Source organism: Chelon labrosus (assembly GCF_963514085.1).
Source record: "Chelon labrosus genome assembly, chromosome: 4".
NCBI lineage: Eukaryota > Metazoa > Chordata > Actinopteri > Mugiliformes > Mugilidae > Chelon > Chelon labrosus.
Window position 1 is genome coordinate 24608649 of NC_140340.1, and position 22904 is coordinate 24631552.

The 22904-nt window shown below is 41.2% G+C and overlaps 2 protein-coding genes across 3 annotated transcripts; both read right to left on the reverse strand.

Moving 5' to 3' along the window:
- Positions 1-3952: 3952 nt before the first annotated feature.
- LOC311486812 (uncharacterized protein) lies at positions 3953-15739 on the reverse strand. 2 transcript variants are annotated; one of them, XM_084542824.1, is made up of 17 exons: positions 15321-15739; positions 14320-14879; positions 13731-13871; positions 11635-11776; positions 11258-11547; positions 11021-11103; positions 10839-10882; positions 10580-10720; positions 10402-10482; positions 10133-10153; positions 9958-10050; positions 9638-9799; positions 9376-9552; positions 9194-9274; positions 9033-9104; positions 7121-7219; positions 3953-7038 (listed from the first exon to the last, which is right to left on the reverse strand). In XM_084542824.1, exons 2-17 carry the CDS (start codon positions 14682-14684, stop codon positions 6565-6567), a joined length of 2466 nt encoding a protein of 821 aa, XP_084398950.1. In that variant the 5' UTR covers positions 14685-14879; positions 15321-15739; the 3' UTR covers positions 3953-6564. The 2 variants fall into 2 exon arrangements, with proteins under 2 accessions (XP_084398950.1, XP_084398951.1); XM_084542825.1 differs by lacking the exons at positions 13731-13871; positions 14320-14879; positions 15321-15739 and adding an exon at positions 12672-12742.
- Positions 15740-15947: 208 nt separating this feature from the next.
- cxxc1b (CXXC finger protein 1b) lies at positions 15948-22194 on the reverse strand. The gene is made up of 14 exons (XM_084542829.1): positions 21991-22194; positions 20647-20759; positions 20449-20549; positions 20219-20355; positions 19516-19671; positions 19181-19327; positions 18970-19077; positions 18648-18826; positions 18145-18352; positions 17918-18028; positions 17760-17809; positions 17581-17677; positions 17279-17431; positions 15948-17008 (listed from the first exon to the last, which is right to left on the reverse strand). Exons 1-14 carry the CDS (start codon positions 21991-21993, stop codon positions 16862-16864), a joined length of 1710 nt encoding a protein of 569 aa, XP_084398955.1. The 5' UTR covers positions 21994-22194; the 3' UTR covers positions 15948-16861.
- Between the last annotated feature and the right edge of the window lie 710 nt (positions 22195-22904).

Consider the following 22904-nt stretch of genomic DNA (forward strand, 5'->3'; position numbering starts at 1 on the left):
TGTGGCACCATTTCTGCTAAATCTGGGACTTGATTCCCTGAGCTTACACTTACGCATCAAGACACTTTGGATGAAGCTTAAAAGCATATTTTCAATTTGTAATCCAGCCAAACATACAGATTAAAGTACTTGCTGAAAGGACTTCATCCAGATCAGGAGGTGAGTGTGTGACTGTTACTCTCTGTACTAAACCTGCATGTTCGTCAGTCACCTCCTACTGAACCAAATGTGTCAGCCCATGTCTTAAAGGCATCACAAAAGGAGCAGTGTCACCTTGATGTAACAAAGTGACAAAAGAATACTACTGTGTTGGCACCAATCTGGGTCAAGGTCCAATTTCACAGTATTAGATTGAATCGTAACACTTAAAATAGCACGGAAACCGCAGGGAATGTGACCATGCTACCAATTTGAAAGCAACTGCAAACAGGCAGGGGTGAAAACAAACAAACAAAACTGAACATGAATGGCATCCAAGCTTGCCCTGCAATAAAACAACAAACCAAACCTCTTTGTAAATGACGACCCCTGCTAATTCAACAGCCCTAAAATGGGACCAATCAGCACTTTCACAAATGCTCGGCAGCTGAAAGGAAAATCCTCCTCTGAAAACAGAGAGGTGTTTCCCAGATACACCAAAAGGTGGGCCGGCAATGAATCACCCTCAAGGCACTGACTGACCCACACAACACATTTGGATGAGCTGTCCCAGACACCCATGCTCAGGAATCTGTTAATAATGGGCTTAACACTGCTGCATGAGAACAAGCTCAATTCACAAATGAGAACAGACCAATAAGGCCCGAGTGAGCAGATAGCAGGACGCCTCTGTCTGTTATGCTCCACAACAATGCAGCAACAGGGGGAAGTTGTCTTTTCCCAAGAAGCTTGACACTGAGTTTATTTACATTTATTTATTTATTTATTTATTTTTACTAAAGCTGCTGTTTGAGTTCAGTTGCAATTCTGGCATTTCCTGCATTTTAATGAATCTGACCACAGAGGCAAAGTGTCCCAGTGCTCTCTGAACACGCACAAATGAAGGAGACGTGTTTCATACAGTGCCTGCATCTACTGTACAGACGTGCAGCTCAGTGTAAAATCCTACAGCATGTGTTCCCACATGAAGCTTGTGAGGCAGCAGCCATCCTGCATCTGCATAGTCGTTGCAGACAGCAGCTGAAAACCAAACACACTGGTCTAATTAATGGAAGCAATAACATACCGCAGGTGTGTCACTGACAAACCCGTCCTTCCCTCCCGTCGGAAGCTACAATGTATATTTACATATGTGGTGTTTTCTATATGAACATATAGGAGGCTACTGTTTGGGTCGAGCTCTGTTTTTACTTAATCTATTTATTATGTATTCACATATTTAATATAAAATATATTCCTTAATACGCCCAGTGAGGATGAGAAGGACATCTTGGAGCAGAAGCCCCGCTTACCAGAGAGCATGACCGATGCCTTCGGAGGTCTCCATGGTGCTCTGTAGAAAAACCAAGCTTAGAAAAATCATTCCAGCGAGAGACCACGGGTATAATCCTTCACGGGAAGCAGGCTTTAATTAACGAAATGCTCGGTTAAGTGGAAATACGCGAAAAGCATCCCCCACGTTCATGGTGGCTTCGTATCCCAATTGTAATTCACCAGCAGCGTCGCGACCTCCGCTGCGTCGGAGCCCTGCGCATCTCAGCAGACCTGCTTTAAGAGCGAGAAGAAAGGTTTCCCTTCTGCACCGGATGAAGACCCTCTATTTCACACAGCCAACTGACTCTACGCTGTCACAGCAGCAGCGACGCCCCTCCCAGATGTTAATACCGTCGGTGTGCGCCACTTAATCCACTAACACAAATACTAGCCAGTTGTTGCATGGGCACGCGCGCTGTGACGCTGAACAGAAAAAAAAAGACGTTAGCATGTGCTCACGTGCGGAGGCGAAGACCCCGCTAAACCGGACTATAGCTATATATACAGAATACAAATCCGACTATCATCTGAAGACAATTTAACATGTTTTCAATGATAGATAGGTAGATATATTTATTTGTCACATGCACAGTTATACATAGTACAATGCACAGTGAGGTGTATTCTTGTACCTGCAGCCAGTAGTAAAAAAAAAAAAAAAAATTACTACAGTAAAACAGTAGTAATTGCTAATTTCTTAACACACAAGGTAAACAATATAAGTGTAAATGTACACCGAGAAAAATAGAATAAAATACAGACTGTAAAACTCAAGTGTAAACTTAGAGGGGGGGTAGTTTGTATATATACACACATTTACAGTAGCTATGTGAGTAAAATGCAGTGGTCCAGTGGTATTTAAGTCCAGTTAAGGTTCAGAGTTAAGCTGGTGGATGGCATGTGGATAGAAACTCTTCTTCAGCCTCTCAGTCTTTGTCCTCAGGCATCGGAAACGCCGACCTGATGGCAGTAGGGAGAAGAGAGAGTGTCCGGGGTGACTGGGCTGTTTCAGGATCTTCTTGGCCCTTAACCTGCAATGTTTGGTATAAATATCCTGCAGGTTGGGGAGGGGGGCTCTGATGGTCCGCTCCGCTGAATGGACCACCCTTTTGAGGGCCAGGAAGTCCTGCCTGGTACAGTTTCCCATCCAGGTGGTGATGCTCCCACACAAGATGCTCTCGATGGTGCAGGTGTAAAAGTTCCTGAGCACCTCGAGAGGGAGCTTAAAGTCTCTGAGGCGTCTGAAGAGGTAGAGACGCTGTCTGGCCTTCTTCACGATGGTGTTCAGGTGATGAGTCCATGACAGGTCCTGTGAGATGGTCATCCCAGGTATCTGAAGGTGTCCACTCTTTCCACCTCAGAGCCACAGATAATAGTGGATGGCTCTGAGGAAACTGCAGAATTATTTATACAGTCAAAAAAAAAAAAAAAAAAAATAAGAATCTATAAAAAACTGTACTGTTTAAGGGTTGTGCCAGATCCAAGACAAAATTAACCATAAAACGCAAGTTAGCTAACTATGTAGTTAGCTAGCATGTCTAGATTCTTAGTCGTCCTGTCGTTAGTAGTTCTGACTGGACTGTGACCCCTGCTACATTGTGTCAAGTTCTAACTCCCTATGTTGCTGTTCCCAGGTTAGATAAACAATATCCATATCCATGGGATAACATTTTTCCATGGAAATCCTGGTCCATTGTAAACCTGAAACCTGAGTCTAAAAGGTAAAACAGGTATCATTACCAACTGTGCTAATATTAGGAAGTACACTGTTGCCCATAAAGTTGTTTTTTTTTTTAAGACACAATCCTCTTTTTATTGCCATTTATGTAAGTCAAATGGTCACAATCATCAAAAGTATGTTCTTCCAGCTTTATGGGCAACAGTGTATAATGACTAGTCTTTCCACCATTTTTCAGTTTTTATGTGGTCATTTCCCCCACTGTACATTCACTTGTCGACTGTATCTTTTTCATTAAAGAATCACAATAACGAGTTTCCAGGCTTCCATGAGTCTAGATTTCAACAGGACTGGGCCCCCACATGGACACGGTTTGTCTAACCATACAGTCTATGGGTCTGATTTAAGAGCAACACAGGAAGTCAGGCCCTGATAAAGGGTAGGAGTCCTCTGGTTAGCAGACCAATCAGAAAGCCAACAAAGGCTATTGTTTAATTAAGTTAGTAACTAAGCAATATTTAAGAATATTAATAATATTTAACTAAGTTAAAGACAGCTGGGATAGGCTCCAGCACCCCGCGCGACTCTTCACAGGACAAACGGTTACAGAAGAAAAATGTGTTTTGTACAGTGTTACACATGCATGTTGGCTTACACAATTCAAGTCTTGTTAAAAATTAAAGTTTCAAAATCTCAAGCATATTTTAGGCTCAAATGAAGAATAGAATAGAATTAGAATAACAATAAATTAAAATGTTTATACATAAGCAACAGTAAGTCAATTTCCTTCATACAGCATTAGAGACGACACATTGGACCACAAACTGGAGTCTCTTGAGAAATATTAAATACAGGCCTGGTTTAATTTAAAGGTATTCTGTGGTTTCCACAGAAACAACACTTTTCTATTAAAATCAACGATCTGACCCAACAATAACCACATGAAGCATGTGGACTGTCACTCAAAATAAAAGCTTCTCAGACTGTGCTTCAAACATATGTAATAAATAAATGTTTGATTTAAAAGAAATCTGAATAAAAAAATAAGAAAAGTTTATTAGCATACATTCTCCAGAAAGACCAAGAAAGGAACTGTGAAAACACTTGTGTAATTCTTCACATAAGTTTTAATTCCAAGACTAAATAACAATCTTTTTTCAAGAATTCACTGACCCCAGATATTTCAATATTTGCACAATTTCTTGAGGAAAACAAGCTAATAAAAATAAATCATATAAATGTCAATAATGCATAAGGTTTCACATTATTTAAGTCGCTGACCTATTTCTGAAACGTCTGATTGAAAAGGGGGACAGAAGAAAAATGTAACTGCTGTACAATTTTTTAAAAGATTTATCAGAAGGTTTAAAATACTGTAATAGTGTCAAACAAGAACAAAAAAAAAAAAAAAAAATGGAAGGACGTGGTTGTAGCAGGACTAACACACTTCTAACAAACTAATAAATACTTAGTTATTTGTAAAATGATTTATGGCCACAACATCAGTTTAATTCTAGAGAATACATTACACAAGCATATACTGAAGAAGTGTAGGTGCTCTGTTTGCAGTATTGTCTAATTCCAACATGCTAAATCTGCCAAATATAACCAGCTTCTGTGAAAGTATCAGCCACAATCCAGAAGTGCTGTTGAATGTGTGAGAAAATTTTAATTTTTCTTGGGTTTTTGGTTTAAATGCGTCACAGCTGCGTGAGGAGTGTTTACTAAGCATTGCTAAAGAGACATTTTGTTCATCTTACTAAATTTTTTCTTGGTTTAAATTTGTAATTTGCTGTGACTGCAGTACTTTTAAAATAACCCTCCTCCTTTTTGAAAATCTAATCTAAAAATTAAAATACACTCACTTATCAAGTCATTAGGTACATAACTGAAAACGAATGCATTCTAGCATAACAGTCCTGCAATAAATCTTCGCTTTCATTTTGGAGGCTGTGGTTTGTAGTACTATTGAATCTTATTGTGTTCTACTGAGACAGGTTTCTATTGCTTTGACAACTCCATTTTAGTCAGTGGGCTAGACTAAATAACAGAAACACAAAATGATCTTAATTCTTTTCAACATAAACTGTTATAACAGTCAGGTAGGGGGGTTTGGTGCAGGACTGTTACATCGTGCATTCATTTTGACTAGTTGACCTAATGAACTGGCAAGCAAGTGCATATAACACAAATATTAACACCTCTGAGACAGTATTTGTGCAAAACTGCACACTCTGTTCTAATTATTAGGGGTTTTCTCAAGTATATGTTGCCGATGTCTGGACTCCATTAGTACCACTTGTGTGTTCTGCCAATCTCTACTTCAATCTTTTCAAAGAGTGGCTTTGTCTTGCTCCACCTCAAAACCAGCACAGCTGTTGGTGTCGGAACAATGTCCCTGAGCTCAGCCATGAAGCCATATGAGGACATCACTGATCTCCAAATCTGGATTTATCTCTGTCAGGGATAGATACAAATTTGCTGCTTTATATGTGTATGAATTTTAGTACATTTGTGAAGATTCATCTTCCATTCCAAGATGATTCATTATTGAAAAACTTATTTTAAAAAATGAAAAAAGCTTATGAGTGTTGAATAGGTTTTCATAAGCACTGAAATTAGCTTATGTCAAACACAATCCTATTTCACCGGCAATCATCTTGACTGCATAAATAATTTAGAGGGTTAAACGTGACATTATTCCTGCATAGAAAAGAAAAATATCAAAGCATCTGATGAACCTGATGAAACTGTAATAAATGAACACAATGAACATACAAAATGCTACATAACAAGCAAACGTCAACAAAGTGCAAATGATCCTATAATTCTAATTCTTATCTCTGAATGGAAAATCAGGCAAGATGCAAACACAACTTGTTGATTTTCCCCAAAAACACTAAGTCTGCTGGTTAACTCCATTAAATATGGCACTGCTACAAAGGCAGCAGGACAAACTTATGATGGCCAATGTTGCTGGTGAAAAGATAATTGGGCATTTTGCTAATGACATAGGTTCATGTGAATGCTGAGAAACAAACGTCGAGGGGAAATGATCACTTAAATGTGTAACAATAGTGAGAGTGTGAGAGAAATACCTCAAGTGAGAGTGTGGAATAACCAGCGGCACATTAACCACACAGTGGGCTAATGGGATTTCAGCTCAGACTCTTGACACTTAACAATGACACAGAAAAGCCCTACACCAACATAATGAAATATCTGAGAAGACACACGTCTGCATTATAAAGTCACAGCTCCCGCAATACCTTTGGTGATTCATCAAATAATCAAGTCTAACTATTACAGTCCAGAGGTAAGTCTGTAAGATTTCCTAAAGATTCTCACCAGAAGAAAAAGCACCAGAAAACCGGTGGTCTCGGCTGTGGTCCCAAATGTGTTATTTCTTTCTGTTAAAGTCCTTGAAGTGCTCTGCAGTGAGCACAAATGCTCATGTTCTTATTAACCAAGAAATCGCACGTCGATGCCCGCTCCAGGATGATGGGATTGTGACGAAATAACGGTACTGTGGGGGGCAGTCCCTGGCACACAGTGTACTTCTCCAGGCCTAAAAGCAGATTGACCACGTCGGTCACGGAGGTCAGGCGAGGCGGGTGGTTGTCGTACAGGGGGTGGGTGGGGAGGAGCGGCTGCTTTTGAACGGTGACCTGGTAGCAGAAGCCTGGGTCTATCAGCACTATAGTGTCAGTCATGCTGGACTGCTTAGAACACTGGATGAGCTGCAGCTGTGGGCCGTCCACCATTATAGCATACCATAGGATCGGCAGCACAGAGGAGCGCAAAGAGTCTAGTAGTTTCATGAGCTGGTTTTCTACGTCCGCACCACCCACACCTGAACTATCAGCCAAACTGAAGATCTGTGTTATCTGCAGGACAACAAGAGAGTGAAAATACATACATGTACTGTACTGGTGTCTGTGGTTATTCAAGTTTCAGCAGATCATTTACCATTGGCAGCTCATCGTCTTCGTCGTCGTCGTCTTCAACTTGCTTCGGACCATCTCTGGCTGTGTGTGATCTCTCTGCATCCCATCTGCTTTGCTGGTCCTTTATTGACAGAGGTAAACCCACGAGTTAAACTTTCAATTTTAAACCAACTATGGCAAACTTAACCCTGAATTGCATCAAAATGTGAGACTTATTCCACCCACACTCTTCTTCCTTGTTAAAACCTGCTGCCAACATGACCCCCAGTGCCACTTGACTGCAGATAGTGTTGTCAGAGATCCTGAGGATGTTTTGCTGGCTAACGCAGCCTCACATTTCAAGAGTGCATTTCCCTGGAGCCACAGTTCATACTGCAGGGCTGCAACTTTATTCTGGATCTAATAATGTTATGTCCACTGCATTGTCTGCTTCTGATATTTGTCTCCCATTAGCTCACAGCAGTCACCGCTGTATTGTTGGTTTTGAAGCACAATATTTTCTTGTTAACACAGTGCATACATTTTCCCCTGCTCTTGGGGTGTACAACAGAAGAGACGCAAAGACTGTGTTATTTCACAGGGTATCTGGGGAGGGAACCAAATTCGGCATGTATAGTAAATGCTCCAATATGCCTGACCACAGGCTTACTCCAACATGTGCACCGATACGTGTCTGGCAAAAGCATTTAACTGTATACTTCAATAAATACAGTCACAGAGGTGGGTATGTACTGTATATTCCTGCATATGCAACCCACAGCACAGCTGGTAAACATCTTATAGCTTCAGTGAAAAATATGAACCAGCTGAAATATTATTTATATATTGTGTGTCCATCTGATCAAGTGACTGGCAAAACAACTGACCACAAGAACAAACTGAAGGACAGCCAAGAAGAGAGGGGTTGACAAATAGACAGTGTAAACAGCTTGGCAGCAAAATGAATTCATTACATGGAGATCAAATTAACTTTTGTGCGTGGCCTGGCGCCATGTGCTTACAACGCGTACCATTTAATTGCAACATCTCCAGTTCTAAACTGTTCTGGGAGTGGTCTTTGTTGCCTTTCATACCCAAGTCCATCTCTTCATGCATCCTGTCTGTATCTACTCTGTCAAGAACTTAATTTGGTGTGAAACCCTCCACCTTGAGACGACAGAAACTGACGCACACGCATTCACTGCAAAGAAATTCATCAACCTCCGAATGGAACACTTAAGAGTGCGGACTGCACCACCATACAAGAGAAAAATGCTAAAAAAGGATTTGGATCTGGGCCTGGATTCATTGCACAGAGCCAGAGCCACAGGCCAAAGAACAGCATGACAGCAGATATCTAAGGAAATGGACAGCGCCAGAAGCATTTGTGAGAGCAAGTGTAAACAGGAGGCTGTGGTGGCTCGTGATCAGTCAGGTTTAGTGCTATTATTAAGATTGGACAGAAATAATATGAACAGAATCAGCCAGGAATGTACAACTATCTACAATAGAGCTCAGATGCATTTAAAGGCGACTACAGACTGTGAGATTTTAGGTTAATTATAAGCCACACTGTACAACATAGATCTAATAAATCTGGCTATAACCTCAAGCTTGATGTATGCAGACTCTACACTTTAGTGTTAACAATGAAGCTAAGCAGCAACTGAGCCCTAGCAGTACTGTTGTTTATTTGTAAGAAAAAAAAAATGAAAGGCAGAGGAGAATGTGGACCATATTGTGTCAGAAAAAGGAGCCAAACCGGGGTGCCAACTTTTGGAAAAAGAGCTTGGGGCAAATCTTTTTGTTTAGCACAAATAAACATATGTTTGTTTGTTGTACTGTTACAATCAGTTTGTGTTTGACTTGCACTGTTAGAATCCTGTCCCAGGCTATCTTTGGTTGCAAGACTGTTATAACAGATGACAGTATGGCTCATAAGACTGTGAACTTACCAGATGAGAGTTGCTGATGTGAGGGACTCGGTCAGAGAGTCCATTGCGCGCTCCAAAATCTGAATGATTCAACTGCCAAAAGACAAAATTAAGTTGACCTTGTGTTTAGTTTAAAGATGAGCTTGAAGTGTCAACAATGTGATCAGAAGCCATTTTCAAACCTGCATAGATGATTGGTGGTTTCTCACATTCATTTCAAAAGACTGTTTACTCCCTATTGCAAGCTCAGAGCTCCAATTCATCTACAAAGGAAGGAGGAAAACAAATCCTTACTGGGTGGTGATGGGGTCTTCTTGAAGCAAACAAGAAACAAAATAAATATCCAAAGTCACTGAAAACTCACTGGTAGTAAATTGCTGTCATCATCATCATTGTCAGAGTCTAAGCCCATCTGTGACCCTTTGCTTCTCTTCAACCCAGACTTCCGGCTGTATGTGTAGGTAGGTCTGGGCCTGCCAGGCAGCACTGGGCCCTCTGGACCAAATTCACTTTGTCCCATCTGGAAGGGCAGCAAATGTCTCTGTCCAAAATAAAGCAGAGGAATATTTGAAACCAAAACTATTTCAACAAATCTGCAAAAATCAAGAACTGAATAATAAACCGACCATTGCCTGTCTCTGACACTGACGTAGACGACACTTCTGCCTCTTTTTGTTGCTTCCTCCGAACTTGGGTTTGTCCACACAGAAATCGCAAGTGCCACAGTCTTTCCTGCAGAGACAGGCCTTGCATTCACCACAGGAACGCCGCTTCCGCTTTTTATGCCACTGAAAGTAATAATCACATGATTAGGCTCAAACAAAAAGAAATCCAGAGTAATAATATAACAGCGGCATACACTGTCACTTTTTTTTTTTTCAGAATTCAGATGATTCTGCTAGGCAGTCAAGTCTTCCTGTCAGCAGGTCAGTGGGTTAAAACTCACATCGTCATCATCGTCTGTTGATAGCTCGTCCTCATCATCAACGTCCACATTGACTGAGAAGTTCTCTGTGTCGCTGCTTTTGAGACTTGGGTGCTGTGTGAATAACACATCATGAGTGAGAATGGGAACAATGTTTGAAAAGTAAAAAACAGTGCTTATATTAAAAAAAAGTTACCTGTGAGTCTGCAAATTCACTCTGTAAAATGAAATGAACATAGTTAAACACAGAAGAACCAGTTAAAGTATAACATTCAGTGTCTGCGGTTGACTTGATTAAGCAGGCTCAGAATCTAAATCGTCTTTATTGCTACATATGTTCACACATAGAAGGAATTTGTTAAACATAAGTCAGGAAAATCGAACGTTCAAAATATATATAATTAGAAGTGACATGAGGTTTTGGTCCTGATGGACTGCAGCCTCCTACCGAGAGGAGTGGCTCACCTGGAAACTCATGCTGTCGTCAAATGTGTCAGGAATGTCAACGTACGACCTCTGCTGCATGAAGGTTCCACTCCCGGGGCCCTGGAAGATCATATACGTGGAAAAAATATACCGATGTAAAGGAACATAAACAATAACTCTCTAAGTAAACAATAACAGGGTGCACATATCCGCTCACCTTGCGAATTGGACATATACATTTACGTTTCCTGCATAACCGTTTCCGCGACTCCGGGCTCTGTAGTCCATGCTTGCAGTTGGCACACTGCCCACAATTGATTGTGTTATGGCATCCAACACACTGACCACAGGGAATCCACTACAGTTGATATGGAAAAACAAACACAAAGACAGTTTGTCTATATATCAGAGAAAAATGCACTGGAAGAGTTTCACTGACTCTGAAACATGCTGAATGTACTTTTGCAGTTCTTTACCTTTCTGAAACGAATCATCGGATGCTCTTTTGTCTTTGACTCTGCTGCAATCAAAATGAAATAAACAGGTGTTATAAAAGATGTTAGTCTTAACTAACCTGGTTAATTGTATGTTTTTCATTTTATTTCTGATGCAGTTTCCCTTCAGAACCACGGCTCTGCTAACTTATATACCTACATACCCCAACAGGCAGGACAGCAGGGCCTCTTTCTTTGTTTGTCATACCACGTGCCTGTGAAGGAAATACCACATCTGGCACAGACCCTGCAGAGAAACAAATGACCCTTAGTCCATTTACCAGCAAGTACTAGCACTGGCTACAACCAGCCAGTGCTTCTGATTATAGTACTCTGTTTGTTCCCTTGAGTTTTTGTGATAAGTTGAAATGACATGTGAACTGAGGTAACAACAGACTCACAGAACGCTGTCCTCTGTCCCAATTTCTCCATTTATAGATGGAAGCGGAAGCGGCTTGGACGACGACGGAAAAGGAAGTTTGACCATTTTCTCATCCACAGGTGGCTCGTCAGTGTGATAGCCTTGGTTTTGTGTCCCTGCTGTAATGATTGAGGAGAGGCCCGTCTGATTGGAATGGACATTTTTGGTCACAAGGTTTGGGGTGAGCCTGTGGTAGGAGTCGGGAGTGTCTGCCCCCTCTCCTCTCTCCATCCAACTGGACTCTGAGGAAGAACGCTCCCGCATCTTTCTCTAAACGACAAGAGGACAGTTAACTGTATCACAAGTTGTAAGAAACCTTCAAGGTTTTATGGTTTAAACAATAAATGTGAGTGGTACCTTTATTCTATGTCGAACTCTTATGGGTGGTGCCTCTCCATCGTAAAATTTGCCCGTCTTGTATTCAAAGTGGGACAAGTCAAGATGTCCCTCCAGCACTGAAGTCAGTTCTACTCTGCTTCTTACTCTCTCCCCCCGCGGGCTGCAAAGGAGAAGGACAGTTATAACCACGAAAAACATCTTGTTGGCATTCAGTCATGTACTGGTTGGTGTGAGGACCTAATGGCTGGTTGTGGCTCAGTAGGTAAAGCAGGTTGCCCATGAACCAGAGGGTTAACGGTTTGATCCCCCGTACATGAAGCATATGCCAAACTGTCCTTGGGCAAGACACACCAGCACTTAGTGTGCGTGCGCTTGTGGAATCAAATGTGTACATGGGTCATTGTGACGGTGTTATGTGTTCAAAGAAATGTGCAATATAAATACTATTTACAATAACAGTTGTTAGAAAATAGCAGATTGTTTTGAGTTTTTTTAATTGTTGGGGCTGCAACTAACAGTAATTTCCATTACTGTTTCACCTGCTGATTACAATTTTTGACAGAGTTTTGTCTACTAATGCCAAAGAAAACAGCAAGAACTTGCTTCACTATTTTTCAGATTTTACATTCTGAGCAAGAGCTTAAGATCTATAAATTACCAAATATGAATGGCCTGAAGCTTTCACTCTGTTTCACGTTGCAAAGGGGTTGGATAGGTATCGGGCATCGGCAGATACACAAAGCACAGGTATCGGTTTTGTTATCAGGACTGAGAAAGTCGGATAAGTGGATCCCTACACAGAAGTCTGCAGATGGGTGGGCATCCACATTTCAAATATCAAGCTCTAAGCAGCTCTAATAGTTTTCCCTTACTACTGAAAAAAGTAAACATCGGACCATTGTTGTACATATGTGCACTTTGACTCCCCTCTTGGTAGCATGTCTACGTTGCCTACATATGCATTAATCTTGTATTATCAGGTCAATCAGGGTTTCATCCATACTTCGTACGTTTGTCTCATCTCTCTCTCCCGGTTCCCTTGCCTTATTAATTACCTCTCCATGTTTCCTCTGTCCTCATCTGTCCCTCTCCGAGAACTGTCTTCTATCTCTAATCTATGTTCCCTCTCTGCCTATGGAGGTAAATGAACAAACAAACAAACAATAATTATCTAAACAGATACAGTGCCTGTTCAACCCACGCCTGCTCGGAACAGGTCAGTCGAAGACGTATGGTAGTGAAAAGACAGATTTCGAAGACAGACTGTCGTGAAAGCGTAACAGAAGACAACTATGAGCCCAAATGTGAAGACCTCTCATCCGGATAACATCGCTCTCAACAGTGCACTTATTTGGCTCCCAAGAAACACATCCCCAGAGTTTGACATAGATGTAAACTAGTTATTTTTCAGTGGTTGCTATATTAGGTCTTCAATAGTCTAGTCATCTCTGCAGCTTCCCTCGAAGTGTGGAGAGAAGCTCAGGTTGCACTGCAGCAGTTATTCAAAGTGAAGAGAGCGAGGATAAAGTAAGATAACCCAGCATGGAGCTAAGAGAGTGAGGAGAGAGCAGTGTCATCAACCCCACCTAACTAAACACCAGCTCTGTTTCTGTGGAGAGATATTGATTGGGCCGCCACAGCGAAACAGTACCAGCAGAAACACTGGCCTGTCAGTGGCACTCAGCCATTCACCAGTGATACTTTGATTCCTCAGACCTCATGCAGACTTCTCTCTTTGACTCTGGCAATGAGCTGGATTGTGACTCGATCGAGACTGGTTTTGCACAACGACTATCACAAGACTGAGAGAGCACAGACTAGGCTGAAAGCTGATTGGATTTAAAAGGTATGACGACAGTGAAGAGCTGCACAAAAGCAAAGCCATATGCAAGATGAGCCAACAAGAGGTAAAATATTGTGGAAACCCCACAAATGTCATTAGTCTTATGAAAATGTCATTTACAACTAAATAAAATTGTTGAAACGGAAACATCTCCAAATGAATTGACAGAGAATCGTATCGGGACGCTGTGAATGAGAATCTAATCTATTCAGGAAATCAGTAGCAATAATCAGTTCCCTAAAGTGAGGAATTTCTATTACACAGCGTTTACCTTAGGTAATACACATCCTTCTGGCCAATGCTAGAACCTGAGCGTCGAACAACCTCTTTGCGTTTCCAGCCTTCTCCAAGTACAGGCCACTCGACCCATCCCTCATCTGGATGTGACCGCTTGCGGCGAGGCACGTGAACACTGAAAATTTAAAGAGCAGATAGGATTTAAAAGTTAGAACTCTTTATACCAACTTTCTTTCAAAACAGAGGCGTTGTTGCCTAGAAATGAGTCGAAACTATTATATATATATATATATATATATATATAAATTATTATTTATTTTTTTTATTGGCAACACCTCTAATTATCTGAAAATATAAAATACTGTATTCAGTCCAGCACCTTAGCACCTACAGGATACATCGCTTCAGCCAAGTCCCACAGTGTTATTTTGGGTCCTGCGCTTGCACACAGACATAAATATCTATATCTTGTCCACAGATAATAGTCCTTATATTCAGGTGTCACTATAAAATCTAACTGACCTGAAGACAACCAGCATGTCAGAGAAAAGCGCTGTGCAAATGGATGTTGCAACGCTATTACACGACCACAAATAGAAGCAAAACAGCCGTATTCAACCTACAGATATTTCTTTCTGACGGTGGTCTCACTGCCTCCGACACTCTCACTCCTCTCACTTTCTCCTGCCAGGCTGTCTTCCTCTGGATCATATCTGCCGAAGCTCTCAGCGTCATCATCATCTTCAAGCGGCTCAAACCAGTCAACAGGAGGTTCACCAGCAATAGACTTAGTCTCCTCTTTCACCTCTGCTAGGGTTTCTGCGAGACCTGGGCTGGGATCTTCCTTTATGCTGGGAGAGTCTGGGGGTGCCGGCGTTGCTGCGGGGGAGCTATCTGTTTCGCTGCTCTTCTTCTCTGTGCTTTCACCCACATCTTCTTCCACGGGGTCTGTGCCAGGGGGCTGGCTCTCCACTGCCTTCTCGTTCATTGAAACACCAGTTCAGGCTTAAAACGATCCAAAGTGTTTTACCGCGGTCAGATCTGATATCCTTCACTGTCCGCCTCGCATCCCATTTAAAGTGTCCCACAGTGTCCGTGGATTTAACACCCAGGGCTCCGCGGTTTGGGAGTGGAGCTAAACCGTCAGGATGGTTATCAGGTTCTCAGTTGCTCATGACAGAGCCTGCGGAAAAAGAAGAAATTATTAGAATAAACACAATGAGAGCCCATATGCACAAAATGGTACGAGGTCTAAGTTAGCTTAAAGATATGGCTACCGTTTATCCATGGTAATTAGCTAGCTATGGCATGTAGCAAATATTAGCCAGCAACGTTAGCTAAACAAGCTGCCCTCAGAGCATAAACGCACCTCTTCTTCTGAAACTGTTTTTATATATTTTTTCTATCGTAATAAGCAGTATGGTGCAAGCGGCACCTACGCCAAGCTCGCTGTAGCACAAACCGCTGTCTGAAAGCAGCACCAACGTTAGCCCCCGTTAGCTCTAGCACCCCTCCATGGTTGGTCCCTATGCCGATATGCTGACATTATTCCTGAGTTGAGAGCTGCATATCGCCACACGCATTGCAAAGCTTTATGGTTATGTGGGTCGACAAGAACACACACCTTTAGTGTAATGTTTCCCAGATGCTTGGCACTCTAGTCACACCATGTAGCTTCGCTTTCACTTTACGAGGTACAGCTAACGTAGATGTAGCTACCATGCATCCTGCACTACCGGAAGCGGCGGTAGGAACAAAGAAGACTCAACACCAAAGATGTAAATCCTCCCGGTCGGTGTTTCCGCATACAAATTTGACTGCCAGCTTAAAGCAAAATACAGAACGTCTGGGACTAAACAAATATAATTAGTACGGTGGGTTTTTTTGTGGTTGTTTTTTATTTTTTATTTTAAACGTTTTTGAATTACAATGTTGGGTTAAGCTAAGTTAGCCACCGTAGTTTATTGTCAAAATCCTTTTTTTTTTTCTATGGCTCAAGAGTGTTAACTGCATTACATTAGCTATGCCATGTACTTTATACTTTATATGTTATTTACTTATGTCTTATTCATGTTTAAGTATCACAACGGTCAACAACTGCATTTTAACCAGGTTTAAGCTCTATCAGCTAGCAATGCCGTATATAGGCTTTAAAAAGGTTGTAGATCATCTAAATAAGAAAGACATTACGGACTTAAATTATATATATTTTTTTTAATAATTTCAAACAGTAGATGGATTCAAACATTTATCGGTTCCAAGCATTACGTTGGACGAGAAAAGTGATTGTTTAACGGAAGCGAAGACGGAAGAGAGTGAGCTTAACCATCCCAGCCATATCCTCTTTGATGATACGCTTCATCCTTGCCCTTTAACTGCGCTGTGTTTACGGGTCATCGGAAACTGGTGTGAGAGGAATAATTCATGGCTAGATAATCCTAGACATTTCTGAAAGCACTGTTGTCAGTGACAGCTTGACCTAGCTGTGAAACATTTATCTACTTTAAAACTTAAGCTGAGAAAATATTGCATCCCATCTTCTTGCACATCATTCACACTCATTTGGTTTGAGAAGCGCACATGAATGCAACAGCATTATTTACTTATGTTCAGCATTTGATGCTTTTGAGCCAATCAGCAAATAAGATCAAGTTAGAAGAGCACAGTTGAGGTTTTTGGTTTTCTGCAATTTTAACATGTTAGGGTGGTGAGGAGCTGAGTCTCAAATACAATATTAACAGCATATGAATACTTTATTACAGTACTAATACAGGCCACACTTCAGGCATTCTTTCTCTTCCATTATATCCACTCATTCTCAAGTAACCATTTTTCTTCCACTGAAGTCAGCAGCAATTGCTCTGGGGTACTCTACTTTTCTGGTAGAAAAGGACAGACCAATAAAACATCTCATCTGCAGCAAGTTCAATGCGTTTATTGAGGATGATCATAGCAAAAACAGCAGTTTTCAGTAAGCAGTAGTTCATCTGCCACTATCAGGAAAAATATATATATTATCATACACACATTTCTAAAATAATTATCTAGTTAGAAAATCATCCAACTGGACTTTAACGTTCTTTAAGTTTACTTCCTTAGCACTCAAATCTCCTGTGATGTACAGTGGCCCACAGATCCCAGAACAGAAGCAGACTGTAGGTTTGACTACCTATCCTTGTTGCTACGGAGGTCGGTCGTCACAGGGTCGTGCTGAATAGTTTGGTGCAACATCAGAGCAAGGAGTCCAGCTCTGTTGGTCATCGCCGTCCTGACATTACGCTCCTGTTCAAAGAGCTCGTCCAACTTGTACCACTGTGTATAGGGAGGAACAGAATAATTAAGATAGTCTGGATCACATGGGTGTCTCAGCGTCAGAAAGTCAATTAGTTACTCATTATGGGTGGTGGTCCCAGAGGAATTAGTTTTAAACCAGATTTAGTTTTATATTAGAGAATCAACAGGATTGGACAGATGCATTTTTCATTAGATGTGTGATTTTCTTTGACATTTCGCACTGAAACTCGGCAGAATTAAAAAAAAAAACAAAAAAAAACAGCGTAACAGTCATGCAGTTTGACTCACCACCCTGACTCGCTCCAAGTCCACCTCAGCTCTCCTTAGCTTTTCCCAGTTGTAATGCTTGTTGCACTTTCTTTTGGAGACTCTGCAGTATTCTCCTGTCAGCTCAAACACATTCTTCACCAGAGGGCACCCACACACCTCATCCACAGGGATCTGGACACCACACAAAAGGAAATGAATAAATAAATGTATGCTCAGCAGGCTTTGTTTATCGATTTTTTTTTCATCAAGGGGCTGTTTTTAAAAGAAGCCGTGGGATTTCTATTTTTGAGAATTCAGCTCTATGAAGAGGGTCGACTCACTTTGGGATCCCTAGAATGCTCAGGACACAAAACCTGAAGCCTCTTGCAATACGTCTTGCTTTGAGGGTTGTACACATCACAGAAGAGTCTGGTTGCACTGTGGGAAAAAGAAACCATTACTAAAGCAACTGAACGACAGAAATCTGCTATGAACTTGGTGAATAATGAGTTTTTCTTACCCTTCTATTCTTGTAGGGTACATTGAACCAAAGGAGGTCTGACTCTCATACTGTGAAGATAATCAATAGAAAATCAATGTTTTATCCGGTTAAATGCTTGTATTATTGTAGACTGTGTGTATGCTTCCAACAGAAAGAGAAATGAAAGAAATGATCACCTTTGCATAACATCTCTCCATATGTCTCAGTGCCACTTTTGGATTAATGGGATGGCTACAAGACACACAGAAAATCTGAAGGTCTGTGTCCTCGCTGTCACCTTCGTTCACCTGCAAACAGGAAGCAAAGAAGTGTTCTTCTCCTGCAGCTTTAAATGCCTAAGAGGTCCAGCAGCTCTAAAAGCAGATCTAATATAAGAAGCAGTTTAATGAACAAGAGTTCTCACCTCCTCGTCCTGCTGAACCGCCTGCTGCTTGGCCTTAGCAATGATCCCCTCAAGTTCATGGAAGCGTCGCTCCATGTCCGTGAGGCGCAGCCGGGCATTCTGCTGCTCCCGGCGGATGCGCTCCAGCTGCTTCTTACCATGCTCCTCTGCGATGCAGGGACTCTGCTGCCACTGCTGGATACGCTGAGGGAGGATCTCATAGATCCGGCTGTGGATCGACAGGCACAAAGGTTTCAATCCTGAATTTCCCAATGAAACCTAAAGTAACACTAATGAGAGAAGTTGCAAACAAAACCTACAGACTACAACCAGCATATTTAAACTAGCACCAGGGGACGCAATGGTACATTAGGAGGCACTGAAATAAATCGCTGATCATCTATTTATAACAATCGGGTATGTTAAAAAGTTCCAATAGTTTTGTCAGGAAGTTCAAAGTGAGCAGCAAATAAAATAAATATTCATTTGCAAATACATGAAAGCTCAAATGGGAGAGGTCTTACTTGGCGGCTAACTTCATGCCACACTCCTCAGAGCAGTATTTGGAGTTGGTTCTTGCTGCTTCCACACAGCTTGGCCCCAGACACTGACGCTGACCCCCAGGATCTCGCAGATCCCCCTTCTCACTGTGCCTGGTTTTGTCTTTGTGCTTTTGCTTCTGTTTGTGGCGCCGTGATTCCTTCTAAACATATTTTTTTTAAGAGACACCGTTAGTAGAAGGCCAGGTGTTACCATTTGTGTTATAACACTTTACTATGTTTACATCTGGAAGCAATTCAAAGAACAGTGAAAATTTCTATTAAAAAAACAAAACAAAAAACTTACTTTCTTGTCAAACTTCTTTTCTCGTCTTTTGACGTGCTTCACCTTTATAGCTTTCTTGCGCATGACAGGGCTGAAAGGGAGCTCATCATCGTCGTCACTACCCCATGCCTGTATGAAACGACAATTACTTAATATCGCACATGAATTCCTGATCAAGTGTTTTAGCTGTTGGCTGACTGAATCTATATCTAACAATATAACACTGCTCTACCATGCTGTTGTCAAGTCCTGCCGCCTTGTACTGCTGGTAGAGCTCTGCTTCACTGTCATAATCGTCAGAGTAGCGTCTCCGTCTGTGGTGGGAATTTTCCCTCCTTTCTCGCAAAGACATTTCCTCTTCTTTCACACGAAGCATTTTCTGTACAAAAGCAAAGCGCAACAGGTTGCACACTACCGAAGTCGGACTGTACAGACATACTACTGCTTCAAAGCCTACTTTAGGCTTTGAACAGGTCCTTTGAAGCTTGAGTTACTATTAATGAACAATGCATCAATATCACAAGCCATAATCTGATCCGAACACATGACGGTGATATTGTGACTTACCCTGGCTCGAACTTCACACTGCCTGAACCTGCACTTCTGTCTGATTTTGTTGGGGCCTCCAAACTTCTTCATATCTTTGCAGAAGTCACACTGGGCACAGTCCTCGGTCCTCCTGCAGGGCTCGCACTCCCCACACATACGGACCGAACGCTTCACCTGAGCAAAATCAAGTCGATAAGAGCTAATGCATCCCGGGACATGTGCAATGTTTACATCGTAAATATTCATATAATGATTTAAAATAGACATGTGCTGACATCACTTTAATACATTATTTTATTGTCTTAAAGCCATTTTGTGCTTTTTCTGTCAGCATGTCTGTAAGGGAGTAAGTCTGCTGAAGTACATCTGACATTCACTCATTTCACTGACATTTTGCTGTAGCTCAATCTAAAACGAGCTGATATGCAGACAGGAGATCCTGTCTCCAATAACTACAAAGTCATAGGCAGCCTAATAGAAAGATCCACTGAAGCCATATGTGTTTTTCTGTGTTCAATGTCAGAGGCAGACCAATACGTGATTGTACTATGAATGGAAGCACGTGCATGTCTGCTGCCTGTGTTTTAAGTGTGCATTGGTGCAAGCACATGGACACCAAGTAGCTTCTGCATCTCTGCTGTAAATTCATAATAAATGAAAATGAACTCTTGATCACAGGTTCATTCACCAGTTTGCATTCTTCATAATAAAAACAACTTACTTTAGATCCTCGCCGCCTCTCGCTCTTGTAGTCTGGAGTACTTGGGGTGCTGTACTGTTTGTCAGACCTGTCAGTGTCAGGTTCCTTGTCACGGCTCTTCTTCGATCGATACTTTACTTCCAGTGAGGAGTTTTCACCTGGTGACCAACCACATAAACAAGTAAAATCTTGTTAAATTAAAATGGCAGAGAGAGAATTGCTGTGATGATGAGAGAAGAAACCTTCCTCACCTCTGCATCTCATGCAGTACCATTCCCGGATCGCCTTCGCCATCTTCTCAGTGATGTTAATGCAGTGGCCATGGAACCACTCATTGCAATTATCACAGCCACTGAAGTGGGACAAGCAAAAGAAAAGGCAATTAGTGAGCCCTTTTGTTTACACACATGTGGACGGAGTAGCTAAAACAAATCGTGACGTAAACTTACATCATGAAGCAGTTGATGTCTGGTTTACGACAAATGCAGTAAAGTGGTGCATTCTCCCCCTCCATACTACTCGTCTCAGGTCCTGGTAGAGGATCAAAGTCTGACTCGCTGTCCTGAAAAGTACAAACATAAAATACATTACAACTGATGGGATTTAACTTAACACCAATGATAACCCACTGCTGGGCCACAAATCAGAACAGTGTAAGCGAGTCTGGTACCACAGCAGTTTGTACTCTCTAATCTTCCAGCTTTTTCTGCTTATTTTGAAAGGGTCACATGTTTATGGACCATGACAAGGTGCCCTGTCATGGCTGCTCTGTTACATACCAACTGAATGCATTAGATAGTTACATATAGTAACAGATTCAGGATCAGCGTCAAAAGCAAAATTGCACCATGAGTGATGCAGTGTGCATTAAAGATTCTCATCCATGACAGAATTAAGATGACTCAGAGAAACTGTGTCTCCCAAAAGATGACATCTGAAAATCTGATTCACTCCCTAGGTCTGCTTGAGCTTGATCAATAATCAGCACTGGCTTACTAAGAAATAAATATAGAAATTGGTCGAACAATGCATGTGATTATTTGTTTTGGTCAGTAAGGGACAGCGTGTCCCTAAGTCAACTCTGTTTATGGGATAATGATAAATCAAGTGACAAAATTCATTGTATCACACAATAATAAATCTGGTTTACTTATACAGTTGCCTTTTAAAGACCAGCCAAGAACTTTCTTTATAAAGTTCCTAACCTTTATAAACTTGAGTTAGCCCTCAGATACACTAATCTCTACAGGAGATTTCTATTCACTATTACGGTTAAGCCTGAACTGGATTTAAAATCCTAAACTGCGACTAAGCAATATAACGACATACAATAATTAAGCACAATTTCAGAGCATGCTATCAAAGACTTGTAATGCCCAGGTATAGTATTTAATGTGTTATAATACTGTTCAGATCATTGTCTTTAGGTCATCTAGACAGCATCCACAGTTATAGAAAGGATAATAATAATAACTGCTGCTTTGTTTACACACAACCCTACTGTGTGTGCTAAACTTAGCTCGCACACTCGTTAGCATCAGCTAAATTGACATTAACAGGAGAAAGTTTTCCAGTTAACTTAGTTTGTTTTACCAAATAAACGCAGGCTCTGGAGTAAATTAGACCCCACTAACAGACCACTCTTGTAACTAAAAAATATAACGTTAACTTAGTCGAGTTAGAATATTACGCGCTATTGACGTACACGGCTGTTAAACCGATTGGGCCCGATTCAATTAGCTAACTCTCCAAACAAGTCCGACAGAAAATAAAATGGTTTCTCAAACACTTACCATTTTGTGAGATAATACAGTGACTCCGTTGGCTGCTCTGTGATTAAGGATACAGGAGAAGGGCAACAAAACCGAAACAATAATCCTTTAGCTCCACAGCTAGCGTTACGCTAACACTAACATGGACATGACTTCGCGCACAATCGGAAGAACTCGTTACAACTCGTAGAAATATCATTGGGCAATGTTCTTCTTCTTTGGTGGTGGATTGATAGCCAACTTTGGAATACTGCCACCTGTTGGATATGTTACAGATGGCGTTTCATAAATGACAAGGGTATTATACTATAAAACAAACCATTCAAATCTGTGTTCTGTTCTCTCATACAGAACATTATGTACTGAAATATGTGTAATACTCTCCTTACATAACATTAAAATTGCTTTATTTACACTTTCTTTGCTTTAATACTTGCCTATATTATTATGGCCTCCTACTACCTATTAAAAGTAGGACAAGACGCCTATGTAAATAAGAAAAAATACTATAACCATTCTTGGTTTTCTGTCTTTTTTGTTTCCCCTTACATACAGTGCGTGGATAGACAGAGAGGGGAGGGAGAGAGAGAGAGAGATGAGAGATGATGCTACTGCTGAGTGTCTGCTGAATGATGCATCTGTGATTAAGGCTGCATCCTGGATTGCATTCTTCCAAAATATACCATAAAAAGTGAGTACCATCTGTTCTCTACAAAGCTCATATAATGCACAGAAATATACTGAGAGATAAACATTGCAGGGATAAATGGAGAAAGCTAAATATCATGGATTTATGTACATTACTGTAATGAGTCTCATTTCTAAATGTCATATTTAGAAACACAGCATTCAAGATTGTTGAACACAGTTGTGGTTATTAATCAGATTTAAAGTTTACTGAGTGTAAATAGCCCTGTCATAGACTGGAGACCTGT

Excerpts from the sequence above, each read along its gene's own strand:
- LOC311486812 (XM_084542824.1), bottom strand. The coding sequence starts at position 14,684 with ATGAACGAGAAGGCAGTGGAGAGCCAGCCCCCTGGCACAGACCCCGTG. Across the intron at positions 7,220-9,032 it reads ACATCAGCAACTCTCATCTG|GACCAGCAAAGCAGATGGGA; the intron begins GTAAGTTCACAG and ends CTGTCAATAAAG. Across the intron at positions 7,039-7,120 it reads AAGACGATGAGCTGCCAATG|ATAACACAGATCTTCAGTTT; the intron begins GTAAATGATCTG and ends GTTGTCCTGCAG.
- cxxc1b (XM_084542829.1), bottom strand. Across the intron at positions 18,827-18,969 it reads AAAAGAAGTTTGACAAGAAA|AAGGAATCACGGCGCCACAA; the intron begins GTAAGTTTTTTG and ends AAATATGTTTAG. Across the intron at positions 17,678-17,759 it reads TACCCTACAAGAATAGAAGG|TGCAACCAGACTCTTCTGTG; the intron begins GTAAGAAAAACT and ends TTTTTCCCACAG.